This window comes from Fundulus heteroclitus, chromosome 22 (genome assembly GCF_011125445.2).
Source record: "Fundulus heteroclitus isolate FHET01 chromosome 22, MU-UCD_Fhet_4.1, whole genome shotgun sequence".
Lineage (NCBI taxonomy): Eukaryota > Metazoa > Chordata > Actinopteri > Cyprinodontiformes > Fundulidae > Fundulus > Fundulus heteroclitus.
Window position 1 is genome coordinate 36283674 of NC_046382.1, and position 22537 is coordinate 36306210.

The 22537-nt window shown below is 42.1% G+C and overlaps 1 protein-coding gene across 2 annotated transcripts in view; it reads right to left on the reverse strand.

Annotated features, from left to right (window-relative positions):
- ugp2b (UDP-glucose pyrophosphorylase 2b) overlaps positions 1–22537 on the reverse strand; it is a 34522-nt gene that overhangs the window by 7827 nt on the left and 4158 nt on the right. For both annotated transcript variants that reach the window (XM_012872792.3, XM_012872791.3), the window contains exons 2-7: positions 21153–21280; positions 17233–17340; positions 11070–11255; positions 3074–3207; positions 1448–1745; positions 1117–1314 (exon numbers count right to left, since the gene is read on the reverse strand). In XM_012872792.3, the coding sequence (XP_012728246.2) occupies positions 1117–1314; positions 1448–1745; positions 3074–3207; positions 11070–11255; positions 17233–17340; positions 21153–21251 (1023 nt within the window). In that variant the 5' untranslated portion in view covers positions 21252–21280. The remainder of the gene's footprint in view (positions 1–1116; positions 1315–1447; positions 1746–3073; positions 3208–11069; positions 11256–17232; positions 17341–21152; positions 21281–22537) is intronic.

Sequence of the window (22537 nt, forward strand, 5' to 3'; positions counted from 1 at the left end):
TCACGGTTTGCTGCAGCTTTCCAACATTGCGCTTTAGAGGTTTTTGTTACCTTCTTCAAAATCCACCTCGCAGATCATGGGGACAAGATAAAAAAGCCTTCTTTGCCACACCTCCAGTTATTTAAAGATTTTTAATATTGCTCTGACTGCATAAATGGGCAAAGTTTAGTCATTTCCTGACTTACGAACACTAACAGACCCTCTCTTTTATTTACATGCTATGGTCCCCTTTGTTTCCCATTTTGAAAAGAGGCTAAAGGAAATTGGGCATTGTTTTAAAATAGCAGGGAAATAGGAAGTCATGGACTACCAGTTAAAAAGGCCCCTGTCTGATTATCTTGAAATACATGAACACATTTAGAAAAATGCTTCACATACATTTGTTATTAGAATTTCTAAATGATGTAATAATTGTGTACTGGTGGTTTGGGGGGAAGACTATTTACGGTCTTTCTTCTGGAGTTACTGTCTTTAATGAATAAATAAAGAAACTCAAAATAAAGTTTGGACTCGTACATTTTTCAGTGTAGGACGTTTTGACCATGCTACACATCGGGGTAAAACTGAACTGATGACATTTTTCTAGGAAGCTGCCTTCACTCAAACTGTTTGCTCTCTTTCACACTTTGTAACCACGGCGATGGCTATCTATGAATCGGCCATTGACTGTTACACGGATGTCCAACGGCATCAATTTAACTTAAGCAAAGAAAAGAAGACAAACAGCAGCTCATTGTGTTCTTCACTGAGCTATAGGTCCAACAATCTAAAAGCTAGAGTTACTTCAAACTCCAGTTTTTTTATTTATTCACATCAACACATATGACTCAAAGCTGATTTTAGCTAAATTTCTCCAGCGTTTTTGTTTAACAAGTTTATGAAAAAAAAGCTCATGACGCCAATTTGAGCTAAATTTCCATAGTGTAGAGCGGCTGCTGTCTAAGATGGTGAATGAGACATTACTAGATAGAGATAAGAGACAAATTAAGCAGTTTAGCTCTTAAATTCTTCAGTAACCAACCAGTTTTGATGTCTTTTCACAAGCGTTAGCTAAAGGCCCCCAGGGAGAGCAATAGGAGCAAAGTAACTGAGTTTAATGGGCTCCTCCTGGCCTACCTTCGGGTTGACGATGATCTCCAGGTCCATGGCATTCTGCTCCTGCAGCCTCTTGATAGCAGGCAAAGAGATCCAAAGATTGTTTGTGTTGAAGATCTTGAACTTTGAGACCGACTTGAATTCGTCCACGTGAGCTTTGGGCACCTGGGCGATCTCAAGGAGACGAAGCTTTCCTTCGTACTGAATCAAGGTGCCTCCCTGGAGAAACAGAACAATTTAAGTTCATACATTATATTCGTCAAAATAAACAAATGTCGTTTGTGAAAGCAGTCAAGGCACAACAATGACTTTCACGTTGAGCTGCCCTCTTCCTCCTCCTCGTTGCGCCTACCTTGACGTCAGCGCGCGTCTTGTCCGTGACCTCCATGACGAACTCGCAGCGCTTGCCGCTGGGCTGGCTGACCAGGTGGTGCAGGATGTGCAGGTCCACGGTGGCTCCCAGGTTGTCGATGTTGGACACAAAGATGTACTCCTTTCCCTGCGCGATCAGCTGGTCCAGCAGGCCAGAGTTGTAGAAGCTGGCGTAGATGTCGCCGTGGCCGGGGGGATACCAGCCGTCGGCGTTTTGGCCCGTCATGCTCAGGCTGGCGGCCACGGGAAGGAGAGACTCTTTGTGTATGCGTGGATACCTAGACAGAGAGGCACAGGCACGATATGATCGGGATTTATTCTGGAAGTATTCGTTTGTCGTTTTATTGTCTCCGTGATGAGCAGAAAACCGATTATTCAAGGTGTGATATTCTTCTTAAGTTGTATTTGTTTAGGTTTAATGGAGACGACAGATGAGGTACAAAGCTAAGCCCTCTGAGCCATCATGAATGGGTACATTAGACAGATCAAAGCGTTTCCACAAGGGATTTGGGTCAGTAACCCTCATCATCAGCAGCTGGCCTGAGTGGGAACTGGCAGCACTTCTGACACAAGGAAATCCAGATCCAGATGAGCTAGTTAGGAGAACAGATTTAAAAAAGTAGAAGAACAAAGCTCTTGTTAGAATGGGATTAACTGAAGTTCTGAGCCTGATGATGGAGCAGCTTGTTTTTTGGCTGGTTTTACAAATCTGAGCAGCCTTTTAGAAATCTAGGTAAAAGATAGACACCTTCCAAAGGAGCTAGACCATAGTTTTTGCACTGCTGGGCGAGATAACCATTTATTGCTAATATAAGATGCTAAGAGAGTGTTAAAATTTCCATCCAATAATTATGTTTGACACGGAGTCAGATAACGTTCAGAATGTAGACTGACTAATCAGGAAATGATTGCCAATAAACCTTGCCTGATACAAACCAGTCGCTTGAAAAAAAAAAAAAACCTGACTTACTGGCTGCAGGGTTAGATGACAGCTTTATCACATGGAAGAATTTGCATTGATAAACTAAACGGATTCTCCTGTTTTCCTGAAATGGCGGTTAAAAAGCTTGTTTGAAACATGAACAGAGCCCTGAATGTAGTTAGTTTGTCTAAGCCAAAACCTAATGAATGTTGCTGGAGAGTTTATGGATTTGTTTGGTGTTTAAAGGTAATTGCTTTCTCTCCTATAGCTGTGGCAGTGATTTTCATGAACTACTGTTATGGCCTCAACGTTTCCTTGTCCCCGCACTGATTGACATTTAAAACAGCTTCTTTGACATTAAATCCTTCAGCTAGGTGTTGCTGCTGTCCCAGAAAAAAAGGCTTTGAAAAACACTCCCTGCAGCAGACAGAACACCCGAGGCTGATGAATAATTGTAAAATGAAAGTCACGCTCGGTTGACAAACCAGAAACACCACGGCGTTCAGTACGAGCAGGCTTACAAAAAGACATTTACAGTCTCTTCCTGATGGTTTGCATTTAGAAACACAAGTAACGCACAGCCGTGACTTAATAAATGTTCATTCACCTGCTAGTCTCAGCACTTCTTAGAAGATTACATTTAAGATATGAAAGAAAACTGATTTCCAGCTGCGGTGGACTCACCTGCTCTGATTGAAGGTGTGGATCTTGACCCGGTGGTGCGTGTACTTCTGCAGGATTTTCTTAGTGTCCTCATCTGTGTTGAAGGAGTTCATGAGGACCAGTGGAACGTCAGTGTTGTACGTCTTGTTCAGGTGCTTCGGGACATTAAGAAAAACGGACACAAACGTCATTCATCCAGCAAAGAAGGCACATTTCACCTTAACGATCATCACACCAATCCCAGCACAGGCTAAGGGTGTAAATCACCAGCTTTATCCCAATCATTGTTATACCCATTTGTTTGGATGACGATACAATATTTGCCGACATCGCAAATATCAAAGTCTGCTACGATACAATTTTGATTTAATTCAATTCACCTATACGATCGATATCATGCAATCTCATCTGCCCATCTAGCAGTATTATTTACATTGATAAACTCATAAACAACCCAAATATGTTTTGACCATTTTATTTCTGAGCTCCTATTTCTAAGTTATCAGGCATTTAAATCAAAAGCAACATTCTCCTAATTTCAAAATATTAATAGAACAACTGTTCACTATAGTCTCATGCCTTGGGAATTTCAGGATTTCAAATTTAAAGGTGTCTCTTAAAAATTATAATATGGAGGGATAATTTCATTTTGCGTCGTAATTGGATCATTAATCATTTAATCGATATATTGATGTGGATCGATGTATTGTTACATCTCTAGTGTGGACTGATGAAAATGCTAACACGTGAACACAGCCACCCTCACTGCATCATCAGGACCATACCAGTTCACCTACTGCCTCAGCTTGAACACAGAAGTTGCACCGTGCTGCACAAACTACTTGCTCATCTGGACAAAGAAAAACAGCTATAAACAGAATCATGTCCACAGCTTTCTCCCAGACACCAAACACACAGAAAAGTCTTCTGCTTGGCCTGAACCCTGCTTTCTGAACTTCCTGACTGAGACTTCAATCAACTAGGACTGAAAAACATCTCCAACCCCATCACGCTGAGCACTGGAACCCCTCAAGGCTGTGTGCTCGGTCCATTGCTGTTTACAGTGTTAACTTGTGACTGTGGATAAACATGAGGAACATTTGATCACAAACTCTGCAGCTAATACAACAGTAGTTAGACTCATTCATGGGAATTATGACTCAATGTACATAAAACATGTCCAACAGGTAGAGGCTGGAACTGAGACTACTATCTAGTGCTTACTGTGGACATAATAAAAGGAGATGATCATCAGCTTCCTCAGGTCATGATGTGAGCAGCAGAGAGATTCTTCTAGCTATTTCTATTTTCTATTTGATTTTCAATTGCAGAGAAATCCTGTCTGGTTATGTGGTATGCTATCAATAATATAATAAAATAACTTATTTGAATTTAAATTAAATTGTTAACTGATTCCCAGAACAGAAAAAAAGTCTAAAGCCAAAAAAAAAAAAAAAATTCTGTTGTCTTACAAAGTGTAAATTTTGGCCACTTATTATAACGGCCGACTGAAGAACTTTGTTTCATTAAGACTGAGCTTTTATTATTTTGCAGATCTCAAATTAATTTGTTCAAAGACTTTGCAACAAATCAGATGGGAATTAATTGCTGTACTAAAACTAATACAGAAAAACAGAGATTAAGTTTAAAACCAAGACCTTTTGTTGTTGAGTCAGAGTGTGTTTCAAAATCCAAAATCACAAAAAGGGATTTCTGGTCAAACTCTGAATGCCAAAATAAAACTGTTTTTCATTTGTTACACAAAAGAGAGGGAGGAAAAAACTGGTGTTCTGAAAGAATTTATTTAAGTTGACAAATACTACAGTAATAAATAAAGAAATAGCTGAGGTGACTAGGAGAGAAAATTAAAATGACTAAAAGAGGCAGAAACCTCTGTGAGTCAGTAGGGTGTGAAGCTGGATTTTTGTGAGGGACGGATGTTGTACATCCAAGAGTCACTCTCCATGTATAACTGCTCTTTTGTTGTTAGCTGAGTAAGTGGGTAAACGGTCCATCTTTCTGTTGAGTTTTTTCAAAGTATCGTGTTCCTCCCCTATACACAAACACTTTTCAATGTTCTGCAAACATGTGAAACAAAGGCTCGATTTACAAACTTGCTCTACAGCTTGTTGACAGTGGGCGTATGTGGAGGCAAATACAGGAGAGACACATATGGCCACATCTAGAAACTGGAAACTTTATATCCCGTTTAGATGTTTTTTAATGGATTTTGTTTGTAGCCGTTTAAGCCACCACCATTAAAATAGCATTTTTCATCATATTTTAGTGCCACAAACAAACAAATCTTAACTAGTACTAACAGAAATATCGCTCAGCCCAGTTGGCCATTGCTTTTCAAAGCATACATGTGCTATTGTGATAAAAACAGATCCTCTGGAAACACACCATTATAAAGGGGAAAGTGTACTGCCATACATGAATAGTAAAGTATCGCCTGGAAAGGCAGGCGACCACCAAATGTTTTAAACACAAATCTATTTATTGTTTGGCAAAAAAGGCGTTTCTTAAAGCTAGATTATATACTAAACCCCTCTCTGTCCCTTAAGTTCTGTTGGTATCACCATATCTATTGGTTGTCCTACATGCCAATAATTCTGACGCGCTCACTTCTCGCATTTATGTATCCGGCTAGGTTAGCGGCTAGGTTAGTAGTTAGCTGTTCATTGTAGCTCCACTGCTCTCAGTATATTTTGAACATGGCTGAGAATCGCCGACCCTAGCTTTAAGGTAACAGATGCACGGTTGCGCCTAACAACACAGAGGAATACGGATGGAGCCCTCTTACTTCCCCCAAAGATCCTGCTATGCAGTAAAAATGGAGGAGATTTAGGGGTGGGGTGGGGGGTTACACTAGAGCGCACACTATGGTGTAGACGCACTCTTTAAAGCTCCTGTCGGATACGCTATTATTCATGCAATATAACATTTCACATACACTTCTGCCAGCTGGAGGGTCAGGCATTTCTTGTCTCATCACTTATGGCTACCAGGGGAGAGCAAACACAGCAGATTAACCCCAAGAAAGCTCCCCCGGTGAAACCAGAGAGATACTAATGCTAGCGCTAGCCTCGAGGGTCCAGAACCAACTCCACTGGCTGGCGTGGGAGAACACCCCTCTGACCTATAACGGGAGACAGATCCTGATGTTCCCAGATTTTCTGGCATAGATAATGAAGCGACGGCAATCTTTTGAAGACGTGAAAAAACTTAAACAGTGCCAGGATGTGCACTGAATTCCTCTATCCAGAACAGCTCAGAGTTTCCAAAGGTACTGACATAGATCTTCAACACCCCAGAGGATGCTGATCGCTTTCTGCTCACCTAACAGGATGCTGAGAGATGATGGCTGTGCACCGGTCTGCTTGGTGTGCACCTAGTTATTTCATCTAAGTGCCTGCCTCTTTACTGTTGAGCAAGAAGATCAGAGTTGTGTTGGGTTGATTAACCAACAGACCAATCTTGCTTTAAATGATCTTATACCATGACCTTTCTAATTGTTGTTGTTGAGATGTTGAAATAATGTTCAAGTTCAGTTATCAGAGGGGCCTCTATGTAATTTGTAAGTTGGCTATTTAGTCATATTACTGGTTAGGTTTAACTAGTCTAGGACCCACAAGGACTGCAACTTAAGATTTTTTCTCTCGCTTTGTGTGGCGTAGTGGGAGCTCAGGAGGGGTAAATGTAAGTTCACTTTCTGTGTTTTTCTTCTTTTTTTAGTCAGTTTGTTTTTTTCCTTTTTTCACACTTTTTATACATTTACCGGGCACTTTATCAAGTCACTGTCTATATAACTTAACAATTCAACTATTTATGACACCTAGAGCTGGAGCTGAGGGTATTAACTTGGTCAGCTGGAATGTTTGAGGTTTAAGGCACTCAAGATGTGTAAAAGCCTTAGCACATTTAATTAAGTCTATTGCCGCTGATGTGATGTTCATTCAGGAGACTCATATTAGGCCATCTGAATATAAGTACTTGCATTATAACTGGGCTGACAAAATATATCAATCCATATTTTCTCAATTCCCATTTTAGTACCCAAATCAAGTTTAGGCGTATAGATTCTATCATTATGCTATTTATTTGGGGTTACAAATCACATCGAATCACTTCCTTAGTTAAGCATCTTCCAGACTTGATGGACAGTTGTACAGTTAAGATTGGGACACTGCTGTGTATAAGTATAATTATTTTGTTTAACTTGTCTTTGTTATTGTTGTGACTGTTGTATATTTTATTTGTTTATCTCCTATCAGTCAGCTATTTCTGTTCTCCTATTACTGTTTGGAGACTTAGCGTTGTCTCTGTGTCTTTTGAAATAATTAAACTTAAAAACCTTCATAAATAAAGTGTTTAAAAAAAACAGAGGTTTGTGAGAATTAATTAATAAGGAGTGATAATTTCTCGTCACTCACCAGACTGGTCAAATGTACAGAAACGAAACTTTCAGGTTCTTGTACTCACCGCTGTAACAATTTATAAAACTACAAGACTTCCAAAATTAAAGCCCTTTCATAAACAAGTCTCAGGTGAAGGAGCTAGAGCAGAAATCTATAAATGCAGCATTAAACCTACGAAAGGTGTTTATTACAATTATTTATTACAATCTTTTGTTTGTAAACATCGATTAACTCCTGTCACGGTGCTAGTTGTTAAAAAGGGTACATAACAGGGGACTGCAAAGCTCCATCTGGTCCTTATAAAACTCCTGCTTTATGAGGACAACTCGTGTTTAAGAGGTCCAAATAGTCCCAGTGTGAAAAACTGAAACTGCACCCAAAACGGAACAAGTTCCAAAACTAAAGGTTTTTAGTTCTAAGATTGTTCCCAAAATAACAGATATTGACGCACAGCATGAAGGGAAAATGCTCTTGATGCAATAATGATTATTCCCTGACCATGGATCTACTTTCTCGGTGATTATGCGTTCTAACACAGGGGAAGCTGTTTTCCGGCTGGCTTGTGTGTGTGTGTGTGTGTGTGTGTGTGTGTGTGTGTGTGTGTGTGTGTGTGTGTGTGTGTGTGTGTGTGTGTGTGTGTGTGTGTGTGTGTGTGTGTGTGTGTGTGTGTGTGTTTGTGTCTGATACAGTTTCCTCTTCTCTGAACAGGCGGATTCAGTCTGCAGGAAATCTGACCCGACCTGGGCAGAAAGCTGGAGGTAGTGTGCTTGCAGGAGAGCTGAGCCCCACGGATCTCTTCTGAAACTGACATGAACACCAAACACCCTCACTGTATTTTCAGTGATGCTAATTTTCTCCACACTTCACTATTATCCAATGCTGATTCAAATGAAAGCCGAGCTCAGGGTCTCTGTAAAAGCTTGGGGAAGATGTGATTTCTGTTTGTGTAATTCACAATGTGCGTCCATTCAGGGGCTGGGCGTAGTCCTGCAGCAGGAGATGAGGTACATGATGGGGTCTAAATAACTGCACACTTCTCTCAGGCACACTGCCGTCTCTGTTCCCCAGCCAGGCAGCACACCAACCAATCCCCTTTCACAGCAACTCTTCACAGACATCACACTGGAGCCTTTTCAAAAAATCTTCAGCACTCTTCCAACAGGCAAGCACTTAGAAACTCGTAAAGGCCTGGAGACAACTAACCCAAATCCTCCACACATACATGTGCTGCTTTTAGTTTATACAATTTGATTCTCTGAATAAAGCTGGGTTATTAGTAAGTTTTCTTTGGATGAAAAACCAGCAAATCTTTCCAGAAGCATGAACAAACACGTCACAGTATGAGACATGGAAACCTGGAGAAGCTGATTCTGGTACATTAGATCATACGAGGCGCTCTTATCGCAGCGTCAGTGTTCTGCACAGGTCTAAATACATCAGTCACTTCTTTATATTTTCCTTTCAAATGTTCTTGTAATCTTTTAAAGAGGCTCAGAGCAGTAGGTTTCAGGAGGAGTTGCTGGAGGTCTTTCAACAGGCCCATCTTCCTCCATTTTAGCCGCATATACCAGGAAAAAGCTGATTACTCACATAGGAATAACAAATGCAAAGGACGCAGCTTTTCTGATATTACTCTGAACCATTTGGCCGGAGCTTTGTAGAGGGGGGAGGGCTTAATTCAGTTTCAGAGTGTAGCCGCTATCAAATAATCAGAAGTTAATGTTTGTTGCTGCAGAAGACCAGGTGATCATCCTGAGAAGCTATTCATCTCTGCTCTGCCACAGAGGCAGAGACAGAAGAAGCTTTAATCCATTAAAAACATTTAAAACTCGTTACATTTACACAGTTCTGCAGTCGGGACGGGGCGATATAGTGATATAATGATCAGTAAAAGGTCTGCTGCTGAAATTCACAAGTTATATACGTATTTTGTTTCCTCTAAGAAAAGCTGTAGCTAAGTGGAGCAGCTGAACAGCATGTCAGTATCGGTGCAATTACATTTTCACATCTCCGCAAAGTTTTTCTTTTATTCTTTTTTTAGCCCGCAGCAGCCGAGACACAAACTTGGATCAACGCTCTTTTTGGTCCGGTTCCTCCGTTTTCAGGAGCTCTTTCCTCCAACGCAGCAGGTAGCGTCGTCACCTCAGATAACAGCCGCAGTAATGTCCCAGATTGATTATTGAGTTTGCAAGTAACTAGTTTGGAAGCTAGCAAATAAACAGGCTAGATAGGAGCTATTTTGGCTGTTGTGCACCTCTTAGTTTTAATATTTGTCTGTCAGAACAGCAGATTCATTTATACCAACATCACAGGAGTCAGAACCAACAATAGAAACACTGCAACAGAGATTAAGAGCCCAGGGGATAAAGGTTTGAGCTTTTCTATTATATTTAAATGTTTGGAAATATATTTAAAGTTTCTCTCAACACTTTGTCTGCTTTTTAAATCCATTTTTCTGACCAGTGTCTGATCATTATGGAAGACTCCCAACCCCTGTTTCAACCATAAAAAGGAACTACTCAATTTAAGGGATGAACCAGTATTATGTCAACACAGAGCAGGCAAGATAGAGAAGAACGCATTTAATAAATTGATTAATTTGAGTCTATCAAAGCCACTAAAGATAAGAGTTTGATAGAAAACAGGATTGTAGCTCCAGGGGCGATTCCTGAAGACGTATGAGCTTAAAATTGTATTTCAGCCAGAGTGGGAAGGCTGGTGAGCGTGTTTGGAAGAAATTAGATAGTCTGAAAGCAGAAAAGGTTGCGCAATAATAAAAACAACAGCAGAGAAAAATGAGTAACTGCTCTCATTCACCGTTTCTCAGAAAAGGAGGATCTGTAACAAGCTTGTTTGGATTTGGGGCTTAATGGAAACTTGTTTTGTGACTGCAGACGTTTGCAAGAAGGCAGAAGAATTTCAGGCAAAAGGTGAAGAGGCTGAAAACAGCTCATCCTACTTCCCGTAGCACCAGGAAAAACATCCAGCAGTGTAGCTCACCAGTTCAGCACAATCATGCTAAATGCTACAGAAACATGATTAAACAGAGCAGCTGAAGCCTGATGACAGCAGTTTGCTACGTGCAGAAACACCGCATCCACAATGTTTACATCACCGACTGAGCTTACCACAAAAAGTCACTTTCTGACAGGTTTACAGCTAAATCCACATATCCAAATGTAATCTCAGCATCCAAAATAACCAGCAGAGATAACCCTGATTTGACATCTGTTTTACCGAACGGACACTCTGTTTGGTGCGTCCGACATGTCTAGTTTATCAAATCAGATGGTTGGTATTTTCTATTCTAATGATCTTTTCTTGTGCATGAAACAGCCAATAAACACCAGAGCGGAGTTGGTGGGCAGATACGGGCAATGGATCCTGATTTTAAGCATTCACAATGTGTGGTTTATTATTGGTGCTTAAATAATGTGCTTAATTACAGATCTACAAGGAAAAAAAGATTCTCCTGCTCATGGCAAACATTTAAGTTTTAAGGTTTGGTTCCTTAATGACAGCATGCAATAAAAAAGTAAAGACCCAGAGATGTGAGGGAAATCCCTGTCTGTGGCGTAGCTGCTGAGATTCTGCACCTCTATTTGCTGCACGGTGAGGTCCAGGAAGGTGTTCTCGTTGCGGACGCTGATCAGGCTCTTGGGGCCCTTACATCCCATGCTGGTGCCCAGGCCTCCGTTCAGCTTCACCACCACCAGCTTGTTCAGGCTGTCGGCCACGCTGTCCGGCAGCCCCCGAGCCGCGATCTTATCGTACGGCTGGATCTGAGGGAGAGAGATGGGCAGAAGATTGGACTCGGCGGAGACAGAGATAGTTGCTTTTTACCTGAGGTGACGGACTGCCAACTCTGTGAGCTCAACAGCACATGCAGCGACAGCGAAATGTCTTAGAAAATATGTCACGAAGGGCTTATTACAACAGAACAGTCTGAACCTCTTCAACCGTAAAAGAGTTACATTGAGGGATGTTTTTCTAAATGAAACAATCTATACTTGCTCCTATAATAAACCAATATTTTTATTGGTATATTATAGGAGCAGCAGTCGTGTTTAATGACTGTTCTTATTTCCAACATAAATAAAGAACAAAGGGATAACATTGAAGCCTAACTGGTTTCTCTGGATATTTTGATATTCCAAGTGAAGCAAAAACTGTGAAATGTTTGATCAGGCTTGACCATTTCCTCCTTTCGCTATTTGTTTTCTAAAATGTATCCTGCAGATATATATATATAAAAAAAGATCTAATAATAACGAGATATCGTGGCACGTTTCTGTCAGCATGAGAAGAAGCCCTGAAAGATGTGTGTTGACAGATCGCACACCTCCTCTGCCTTCTGTCCAATCAGTTTAGAATCTCCAGACAAAGGTGTGAAAGCATTTATGAGTGAGTCCTATTAGATTAGAGCAGCTGCTAACGAGTCTCTCTCTGTGGTGATGGAGCTGTGAATGTACAGGACTGCAGGTCCTGTGAGGTCAGCCAGACGCCTGACCGAACACGTCGTCTTCTTGCACTTCATCCTCCCTAAATGGTTTTGTTGTATCTTGATGTTAGAATCATGATGCGTTTTATTTTTCCTTTGCTCATTTTTTGGGGGCTGGCCTAAAAAGAAGTTTTACGTGGTGTCAAACACGCGTCCTGACGCACACCACATAAAGAAGATGAAGGGTGAAGATGTGCTGCGTTAGGAGTGAGTCAATCACTTCCTCTTTCTGTGCCACGCACACAAGCCCCTTTCACCACACGCTTCTCGGCGGGGTTAAATCGCCTTGTTGCCTCGTCTTTTTGCGTGTTCTGTGCCAGGAGCGAGGTGGCGGTGTGAGGCCTGTGTTTCGGCGTTTACACGGCGCTCTGTTGGCACGGAGGACGACTCGTTTGCCCGCTGCTCTGTGGCAAACAGCACGAGCATCAGATTAAACTCAACACCAGACAAGAAGCTCTAAGAAGCTCATTTCTGTTTGGAAAATGTTTGAATTTGGGTAAAAAAAAAACAAAAAAACAAACAGGAATTATCATCCTCTTTTACGTCTATTTATGATGTTTCACTTCATGACCTTCTTTATCACTCCTGAAAATAAAAATAAATGAAAAAGTTTTAATCAGCTGAAGGCTGGTTCACACGGCAGGATTTTTGCCCCGATCTTCTGACAGGCCCTGATTACCACTGTGGCTTTTAGGATAATCTTAAGAGATATTCCTGCCGTCTAAAGTGTGTTAAGAGTGATCTGGTCTGCTCGGTGGAACGTCAGGACCGCTCTGACCTCAAATCAGGGATATTCAACATGTTGGATTGTCCTACCCTGATATCCTAGCGTGTGAAGTGTTCCCTGAGGAAAAATGAGCAGACAGCTTGTTTTAATGGGACTTGTAGCCAATCAGAAAGCGAGGTGAGGAAAACCCACGCTCCTTCATATCAGTGTACCAAATGTAGTGTAGAGTTCCTCGGTCCCGTTGTCTCCAGTCCTTTAAACAACAGCTGTTGTTTCTGTTTTTTCTCTGCTAAAATCAGCCCACAAACCATCCATTCTTCCTCGCCGTCCATGTTTATTTACTCTGAACTCACGTTTGATCTTCAGAGGTTTAGCAATACCAAATGATCCTGAGTGGAAACTCTTGGCGTGTGGTGTGTTGTGCTCGCCGTCTGACCCCACACTGTACGAGCAAACCTGCTATAGCTACGATGTTTTATCGTCACCTGTGGTGTCTCTCAGGCTTTGAAAAAAAATCGGCCGACTAATTTAAAGTCCTGCCGCGTGAATCTAGCCTCGTGAGACCATCCTGATCTCGCGAGTTTTCAAGGTTTCACTCGCAGATCAGTCTGGATACTCTCCGTTAAATAAAATTTGGAGCCGTTCACCAAACGAACGTCCAATCAGCGTTGGCTTTGAGGCGGGTTGAGGTGTGACGCAACGGGAAGCGCGTCAGTTCAGTCTAAACAACATGGCGGCTTCAGCCGATGAAACTAGCGTTAGCGTGGCTATCGAGCAAGTTTTATCGGAATTACAGAGTATTTCTCTGCTGAGCTAACGAGCCTTTACCTGCAGCAGCAAGAGTAGCTTGGCTTGTGGTTGTGTTTTCGTCGTCGAATCTGATTGGTTTATTTGGCCCGTCTATCACCAACATAGGCCAATCAGCTAACCAGTATTTTCGCCCCTTCCCAAAATTACTTCAACGGAAGGTTTCCAGATGGATATGCGGAGCAAATCTATCTGGCGGAGTCAGGTAAGCGTGAATCAGCCTCACATGTAAAGTACCTGAGCTGCGTGTAAAAATGTTTTTAGCTGCAGGCACATCAATTAAACCTTATTACCTTTCAGGCATCTCAAGAATTATTTATGGTCTTATTTTGACTCAGACATTGGGCCGTTTTTATTGTTACAAGAGCAAAAGCATCTCTTTTGCTGTAGGGCAGGTCCGGGCGCAGAACGAAAGAGCAACAGCAACATGGGTTTTGTGCTACAACAGGTTGCTCGTTATTGGCTGCGTCGGGTTTCCTCGCTGAACGCCGCGTACTTCGAAGATCAACGTTCCTGTAACCGGCAGCTCAGTTTGATGATTTAAACTGGAAACCATCCTGGAAAACAAAGAATGCTGCGAGTCCTGTGAGTCCTGTGAGTCCTGGGCCTGTGACGACAGCGTACAGCTATTTATCCACCTACCTTCCCAGTTTTATTGCATTGAAAATTGTCGGCACAGCTAGTAGCTGTGTTAAAAGCCCTGATATAAATGATATAACATTATTTCATTTCATCAACTCAGTCCGCTAGAACCCAGATATCGAAGATACTGAAAACCTGACTGGTTTAGTCCAAGTTTTTTGGCTCGTTGTTTAGCTTGCTTTAATCCTCACTGAGCAGCTCCTCAGCTCCACACCGTCCTTCCCCAGACTCCCACCCGCCCTCACTCAGCTCCTGGTCCCCCTGTGGAGCCTCCTGTGTTCAGCCGTACTTCGCTGCTCGCCTCTTCAGCTTAGATCGATCATCTAACGCTGGCCGAGTCTGTTTTCTACCTGTGGCTTGGGAGTTTGTTATATATTAAAAAAGGCTAGAGAAGGGAGTTTATGTTTATGTCGAATCTAAAAACGTGTATAGTTGAACAAGTACAAAAATGAGTTACAAATTAATAACAAATGTCAGCAACATGGAAGTTGGCTATATTTTACAGGAAATGTGTACTTTCAGGGGGATTAACTATTTCCTCAAAAGAAGTGAAACGAGATCTTCCAGGGACTAAATCTCCTTTATGTCATTTTGTATAGGAAGTGAATATCTGCAATCAGGCTTTGCAAGTATCTGCTTTTAGTCACCAGAATGTCCATCAAAGGAGGGCGGAGTGCATTTTTTAATACCTGGCCATGAGGTTAACACTGACAGTGAGAGTTTGTGAACTCACAAGCCTGACTTATTCAGACGCCCTCCGTAGGGGACAGAAACTTTCTATCAAGCTGGGAAAAAATCCCTTTTGCCTTTAATGAATCAACCTCCACACATTAGCGAGTGTTTTTGTCAGCCACGCGTCACACGTCTGGCTGCGCTCCACACAAACGTCCACCGTCTTCCGCGTACACTCTGTCAATCGGTTGTCCGGCGTGTCGATCACTTGGCCGTTCATCGGTGCTGCTGCTGAAATGTTCAAGGACCCTGACAACAAAACGCAGAGCTCAGACTTCAGATGCTCCCTCCGTAGGGATACGGCCTCTTTTGGCTGCCTCTGAGTTTTGAACATTGTGCTCTGAAGCTCAAACAAAACCTAAAGAGAGAGAGAGCGGTGAGGAAAGCAGTCCAAGGCTGATGTTATAAGGGGAGCAAAGTGTGGCAGCGTGAAAACGACACTTTGGTTTTCTCCAACAGAGCTGCTCAACGTGCACTTAAAGGTTTACTACGCATTGTTTTAGATTTACAGAAGAAAACAGCTTTATAGAGCTGGCTATTTAGAGGATAGTCGACTCTCCTCATCTCTCTTCTCTTCTCTCGGACACGTATCAATCTAGAAAACGGGTCCAACCGGTCTAAGTTAGCCATAACATGCATGAATAATGGTTCTTTGTGATGTGCAGCTTCTAAAAACGGATGTTTTATCATCCAAACCTGACGAGGGACAGAGGAGCAGCAGAAGGCTTAAAGGAGAGCTCTGTGTTTACGGTGTCTGCTGGTCTCATAGCAACAGTTTTAAGGCCCATTCATACCCTACGTTTGGCCTACACGTCCGTATTTCTGTCCGTACGTTCTATCCGTTGATTCCTTCATACCTCCGTCCGTTGAGGTGCGCAATAACCAATATTTCCTCTAGGTGGCAGTGCTGGGTGCCAATAATTCGTCAAACATGGCGACGGTCCAAGACGTGATTTTGTTATATTTGCGTAAGTAAACTTTTTGTTTGTCCCTGTGCCCCGAACACGACACAATATATATGTGTAGGTAGTTGCGGACAAGCTCCGCAAGTCGTTCCTCGAATCCCGCCATTGTTTAAACCCCAGAATTCTAACCTTCTTCGTGATTTTGTTGACATTTTGTACTACAAATTTAAAAGCGCCACCCACCGTTTCCGGTAGTGTTGCTCCGTATTGATCCGTTTCGTCCGTAATCGTAAGCTCCCAATTTTCGTGTCAAAATACAGATGAAATCGACGGTTAGAACGTATGAAACACTCCACACGTATCCGTCTTTTACGTGAGGTATGAATGGGCCTTTAGAAATGCATCCTAAATGTCCCAGAATCAGACTGACGGGGAAACCTTGTCAACTTGTCATTTATATACTCATAAGTCTCTCAGGGGATACAGCAAGAACGTTGTCTCGTCTCCAGGAACCTAAAACTGCATCGTCCCATCTCGTGAGCTGGATAATTGGTAACACTCTTAAATCCTACAAAGTACTTAACGTTTCTCCTACTCGTGCTTCTGTACCCTGAAATAAAAGAAGCCAAATTTATGACCTGCAGTAATGTAGCAGCGTTCTTCGTCCTGCAGAAGTCCACCAGGGTACAAAGTTAGGTTTCTAACTCGGTGTAAACGAAACACAACCAGACGTGTTTTAAGTGTCAACGTCGCATGGCCTGTCCTCGCCTTTTCTGCACAGCTAAACTGATCCAAGCACGGTGATCACATCCACCGCTCCAGGAGCTCCCCGGCACACCTCTACCTTTCTTAGAGAATTTCCACAAAGAGGGCAGCAGCACAGATCAACGGGAACATGTTGGAAACGCTGAAAAGCGTTTAGCAGGGTTCAGGCTTTGCTGATGTTTATAAAGTGTTTGGCTATTATCAAGAAGAAAAGCTGAGGCAGCAACAACTAACACAAGGCCTTGCTGATACGATCCCGTCAGGAGCCCCCCCCCCCCCCCCAACACGCTTACAGGGCGGACAACGAAGAATAAGGACAAACAATGACTGGTTGAGTCAAATTTCAACAGGAAGAGATGTAGTTGCATTTTTTGGTGTGATAGCTGCTAACTCTCTCTGTGGAGAAGATAGCCGCAGTACAAGATGTACCGGGTCTTTGCATCTCACACAGCTTACGTCTACCTGACTTGGATTTGTACTGCCTGTGTTTATATAGTAATTTTCTTTCTAACTTAATCCGTCTTTTCATGAAAAAAAAACACTGAGTGCTTTTAAACCGTCACCTCAGAGCTTCTACTTTATAAACTCAGTAAATAAAGACTTGCTCCAAAATGTGATCCGAGGAATATACTTCCAAAGTTTTTATTTTCTCAGAGAGAAGCAGATCAAGCTGGGCTTACCGAGTCTTCTGGAGGCCTTTTTATCTTGATCCATTCCACAGACGGCCCCTTCACCTGCAGGAACCTGTGGAAGAGGTTCTTGAAGCCCTCAAAGTCCTTCTTGCAGACCTGAAGGTGTAGACAAAGGTGTAGAAAAGAAAGGCAGGAGGCGGATTTATCCACTGCATTTACTGTGTTTGTGATCATCTAAGCCATTTGATGTTATTACTTTAAAGAAACAACCGCTCTGGTTGTGGAAAAGGTTTTTTTTATGTTTTCAATGTGGAGTCTTATGAGATTAAAGGTTTGCACAGGAAAAGGAAAGGCTCTTTATATATAAACAGGATTTAATTTACATTTTTTAGGAAAAAAACATTTTCGCTCATAGAAAACTTAACATTTCAATTATCTTTTACCACAAACTAAGCGTTTAATTTAGTTGTTTGTGTCTCATTCCTCTCTAGGAAATTCTTCCCCATTTTAACATGGAATAGAAAGAAAGTACGTCTAATCTAGCCTGATGACCGAAAAACTGATTAGTTGAGATAATTTTTTTATTTTTCATTTTATTTATTCATTTGTAGACTGAAAAAGATAACTAGCTAAAACAATGTTTAAAGAAATCACAAACAACAAATTATACAAACTGTCTTTTTGTATTTATAATAATAATAAAATAATAATGATAAATAATAATATGCAATTGTGTATAAAAACTAAAAATATGCTAAACAACATTTTACAGAAGAATGGAGTCTGAAGTCATCTTCAGCCACATGGCTTAAAAAAATGAAATCAGGTCATCCAAAATAAATTAAAAGAAATAGATAAAACAATGTAGATAAAACCAGAAGCGTTGTCTGTTTTACGTATTAAACGCCTGCCTGAATAGAAAAACGTGTTGAGCTTTGATTTTAAAAAGGCCAAGTTCAGTTAAAGACTGAGGATCTAGTGGAAGCTGCTTTGGGAGTCGAAGCCGCAGAAACTTTTCGCTCACACCAGCGAGTAAATGATGGCTGTCTGACCTCAGGGACCAGGGCTCTCATTTATAAAACTTTGAGTGGAATCCATTCAAAAATAGTACATACGCCAAAGAAAATTCAGATCTATAAAGCCATGCCCACGCACAACAGCACGCAGTTTCCCTTTATAGATCACAGCTGTACTTGAATGTTTGCGCCCAGAATTTAACCATAAATGGTCAATGCAAAGCACCTTATCAATGTTAACGTGTGTTAAAATGAGTCAGCTGATCTTTTTTTTGTCTTGGTGAAATGGCAACCATGTTGAAAAAAAAAATGATCACAGAGAGTTTAATAAATGTGAAAATCAGAGCTAAAGGCCCATATGTTGAACACATTAAAAGAATTTGTTAAAAGGTTAACTTGATTGCAGTTTTAAATGGATGTCCGGTGATGTGAGGCTGTGCGTTCAGATGGCCGTTCAGAGGACGGACGAAGACCAGGAGGAATGAGAGCTTTCCCCCCAGCATGATAAACAACCCCCCTCCAAGAAAACAAAAAAACAAAATCAAAAACTGCAAAAAGCAGTTTAGAAGCTGACAAGATGTTCGGCTGAGCGCTGCATGGTGAGCGAGCACCTGTGCGCTCTGGGCGTTTGGAGCCAGAAACAGGGGCGTTGTACCACTGACTGTCCCCTGTATGTTGTAGCAGAATGCAGTGCTTGGAGTCTAAAGCAGCATATTGGCCAGTCATCATTAATCAGAAAAGCTTTGATCGCTGATCAAAGCCGTGTCAATGCATCCACTACGCATTATTACGCATGAATGTGACAGCAATTAGCGTAATTGTGGCACACCTTGTCTCAACTATCTGTTAATCTGTGGCTCATGTCACCCTGGTGATCAGTGGAGAGAGGAATGTGATGGTGGAAAATCCCGATGAAATGTCCGGACATCTATTTCAGATCTCAGACGGCTTAGGGATTCTCTGGTTTATATGTTTGAATGGTGCTTATGTGTCGTCAGTGCAAGCATGAATAACACTGGTTTTGAATGATGTAGTCGATCTATGATTAAAGTCAGACATGGAGTGAAATTCAACGTCTGAGAGGAATCATCCCGCAGTTTGGTTGCAATTCACCACTTTGTCATCCCCCGTCTCCAAAATAAGTGTACGCCTGTCAGAGTTACTGTCTGGCCGCACATTTTCCCATCAGGTTTATTTTAAATTATTATTAAATAGACCCCAACTTTTGCGTAGAAAGTGATGAACATAAGTTTCAGGCCCCGTTTTGTGTGTACGTAAGCTTTATAAATGAGACCCCTGGTGAGAATAGAAAAGCTCGATCATTTTGCTAAAAAGGGAGGGGAGTACTGTAAGGAGCTTTAAAAAAAAACAAATAGTAAAAGTTTAGAACCTCTCCTAAAACGAACGGGAAGCCAAACGTCGTGAAAATAATACCGTTATAAAGGGTTTAGGCCTGGAAGTGCGGGTTAAAAGGCGCGCTGCCCTGTTCTGAACTAGTTGGAGCTGACTAAGGGATGACTGGAGGATACTGACATAGAGGGTGTTGCAATAGTCGATTGTGGATAAAATAAAAGCATAAAGAGCCTTCTCCAGGTCACAGCAGTTTAAAAAAGGCTTGACCTTAGTTACAAAGTATAGATGATAAAAGCCAGAACTAAAGAGGGCAGTTGTTTATATTATTTTTTATTTTAAATCCTCATTGAAAATGACCCCCAGGTTTTTGACACAGTCGCTGAAATCAGCCATCAGAACCCCAAAGTCATCCTGTCTGTTTTTGTTCATTTAAAAACAAAATACTCTGGTTTAGCCACTGTTTGATAGCAGCGATGCAGTAAAAGATACAACGGTGTGGATCGCTGCATCTTGGCTTCAAGGGTACATAAATCTGCAAATCATCTGCATAGCGATGCAGTTTGACATTGTTCTGGGTTACAGTCGATCCAAAGGACAAACTTTTATAAAGAAAAGAAGCAGAGAGCTTTCAATGGAACCTCATGGCATCGCGTACAGAAGATGAGCAGTAGAGGAGAAGAAGCCATTGAGCAGGACAGAAAAGATAAGAGGTGAACCGATTCAAAGTTGTGCCACGGATACAATGACAGTCATGTATTGTATCGGTATTGTATTGGTCCAGAAGAACCAGAGCTACAGGGCCATCAGTCAACAGACAGAACAATGTCATTATGAGCTTCTAATAAAGCACATTCAGGACTATGCTGGGATCTAAACCAAGGCGGGAGTTTTTTCTAAATCAGAATTTTTCTCTAAAAATGGTTGGATTTGCATAAAAACATTTTCCTCTGAAACTTTGGAGCGCCGGGGCAGGTTAGAAATGGCTACATTGTAGAGTTAAAGGCCTGTAGCTGTGTATTCAGCCTGCGTTATCAGCGCTCACTCAGAGGCGCAGAAGCCTTTTCTCTGTCAACACACTTGAAAGTGTGTGAAGTGCCTCCAGCATTTCCCTCTGCCTGACGTTCATTACTGCCACCTGAAGGTCAGAGAGGCTGCGGCCAGCGCCGTCGTAGTTTCAATCCAGTCACCACGGCTTCACAAGATCATTGTTTAACACCAGAAATTCTGATTAAAAACAAGAATATTGGCAAATTAGTTTGTTTGGTTTTCCAGCTGCCATTGTATTAACTTGCAGCTGTCGTGCGGCAAAAATGTTTCACTCCCAACATCTGACTTCATTACAATTTACAGACAGATCTGGTCAAAACGCCTCGATGAATCCCTGTGATTTAAAGCAATTAAATGACGGTTTATTTTTATTCTATTACGTAAACCGTGTCCGTAACTCCCGTAGGTGTAACCCTGCTCGGTATTATGCTCCGCCGTGCGTCAGATTTGAATTTTCCCAGCATCGCGTGCCGTCAGCCCTTCTAAATCACAACCAGATGGCCAGGAGGGGGAGCGAGAGAGGCGGAGAGGGAGGGAGGGAGGAGGACGTACATCTCTGTCGGCCCCTGTCACCGTGTCCACCAGCTTCTCCAGCTCGGCGTCCATGGAGCTCTCCAGCTGCTGCCGCATTATTTCCTGAAACTGAGCCATGCCTTTGTGGGGCTGTCTTTCACTCAGACCTGAACAAACGAGACAGAAGAGAGAGAAAGGTCAAAGTTATTTTCTTTCCACCGACGCAGAAGACGTACGGCTGCATCGTGTTTCAGACGTCCACCTCATTTTATCAGCTCGCCGTTCTGCCGCTCAGCCCCGACAGAGACTGCATCCCTCCTTTTTCAGGGCGCTTTTGTAAAACCATTGAACCTCTGACGTATTAAAATGTTGCCGTGAACCTCTGCTGCTTAACATAACCGGTATTTTTCTGTTGAAACTTGAGAAAACAGACGTAGGGCTGTATGATAAAACGGTTACTAGTCTACCTTTAATAGGGAATTCGATTAGCAGCCAAAGCCCAGGCTAGCCATCTGAGCTGCTCTCAAATCTAAAGTGTGATTGGGATTTAGATTTTTTAAACCGGTCAAGAACAACCATTTGAATACTGCTGGTCTGTCTGGAAATCACGCAGAGGGGAAGTCGATGTAGAGCGCCACTTCCCACAGAACACAAAGAAAGTTACATTGCGTTACATAGTGTTTCATCCATCTTTTAAAACCTGCGTCAAATACGTAAAACGGGACAGTCATCGTCTGATTCATACAGCTATGGGAAAAGAAATGTTTCCCTGACGGTCAACACAGGCCTGGGAAAATCTGTTTATCTAGGATCTAAGCAGACAAGCAGCAGCCGTGTGCTGCTAATCGAGAGCGCCTGAATCTTAGATCAAACGTGGGACCACCGCTGAGTTTATGCCATTTCCTAGTTTGGAGCATTCGGCTCTGTGTTACTGTAATGTCAAGCGGGGCAGCCATAAAAAAAACAGAATTAAAATATGTAAATATATAAAACTGAAGAGCTTTATATCACAACTGGAAAGATGCTGAAAAACCTGGCTTGTTTGAAAGGTTTGCTAGGAGGAACAACGTGAAACCCGCTGCACCACCGTCTAGCACGGCGGTGGAGAAGTAATGACTTGTTGTCAAAATGCACTGAATTGAGAGGTGATCTGAATAAACAAAGCAGCACCTTAGTCTATGATATAATGCATGCTTGGCTAGTTTGACCATTACTGTTATATGATAAAGAATTGGAAAAACGGTGTACGGTTAAATCTTAACAGGGGAGAACAAAAAGCCTTGAGACCAAGCCATCAGGGTTGAGTGTGTGAGACGTTCAGGGTCGAGTCCAGTCGCAGTCCCGACCGGGACCTGACTGAAACGCTTTGCTGGGACCGCTGGAGACGGAAAGAAACGCCCGCAAACAGACAGGTACACTGCAAA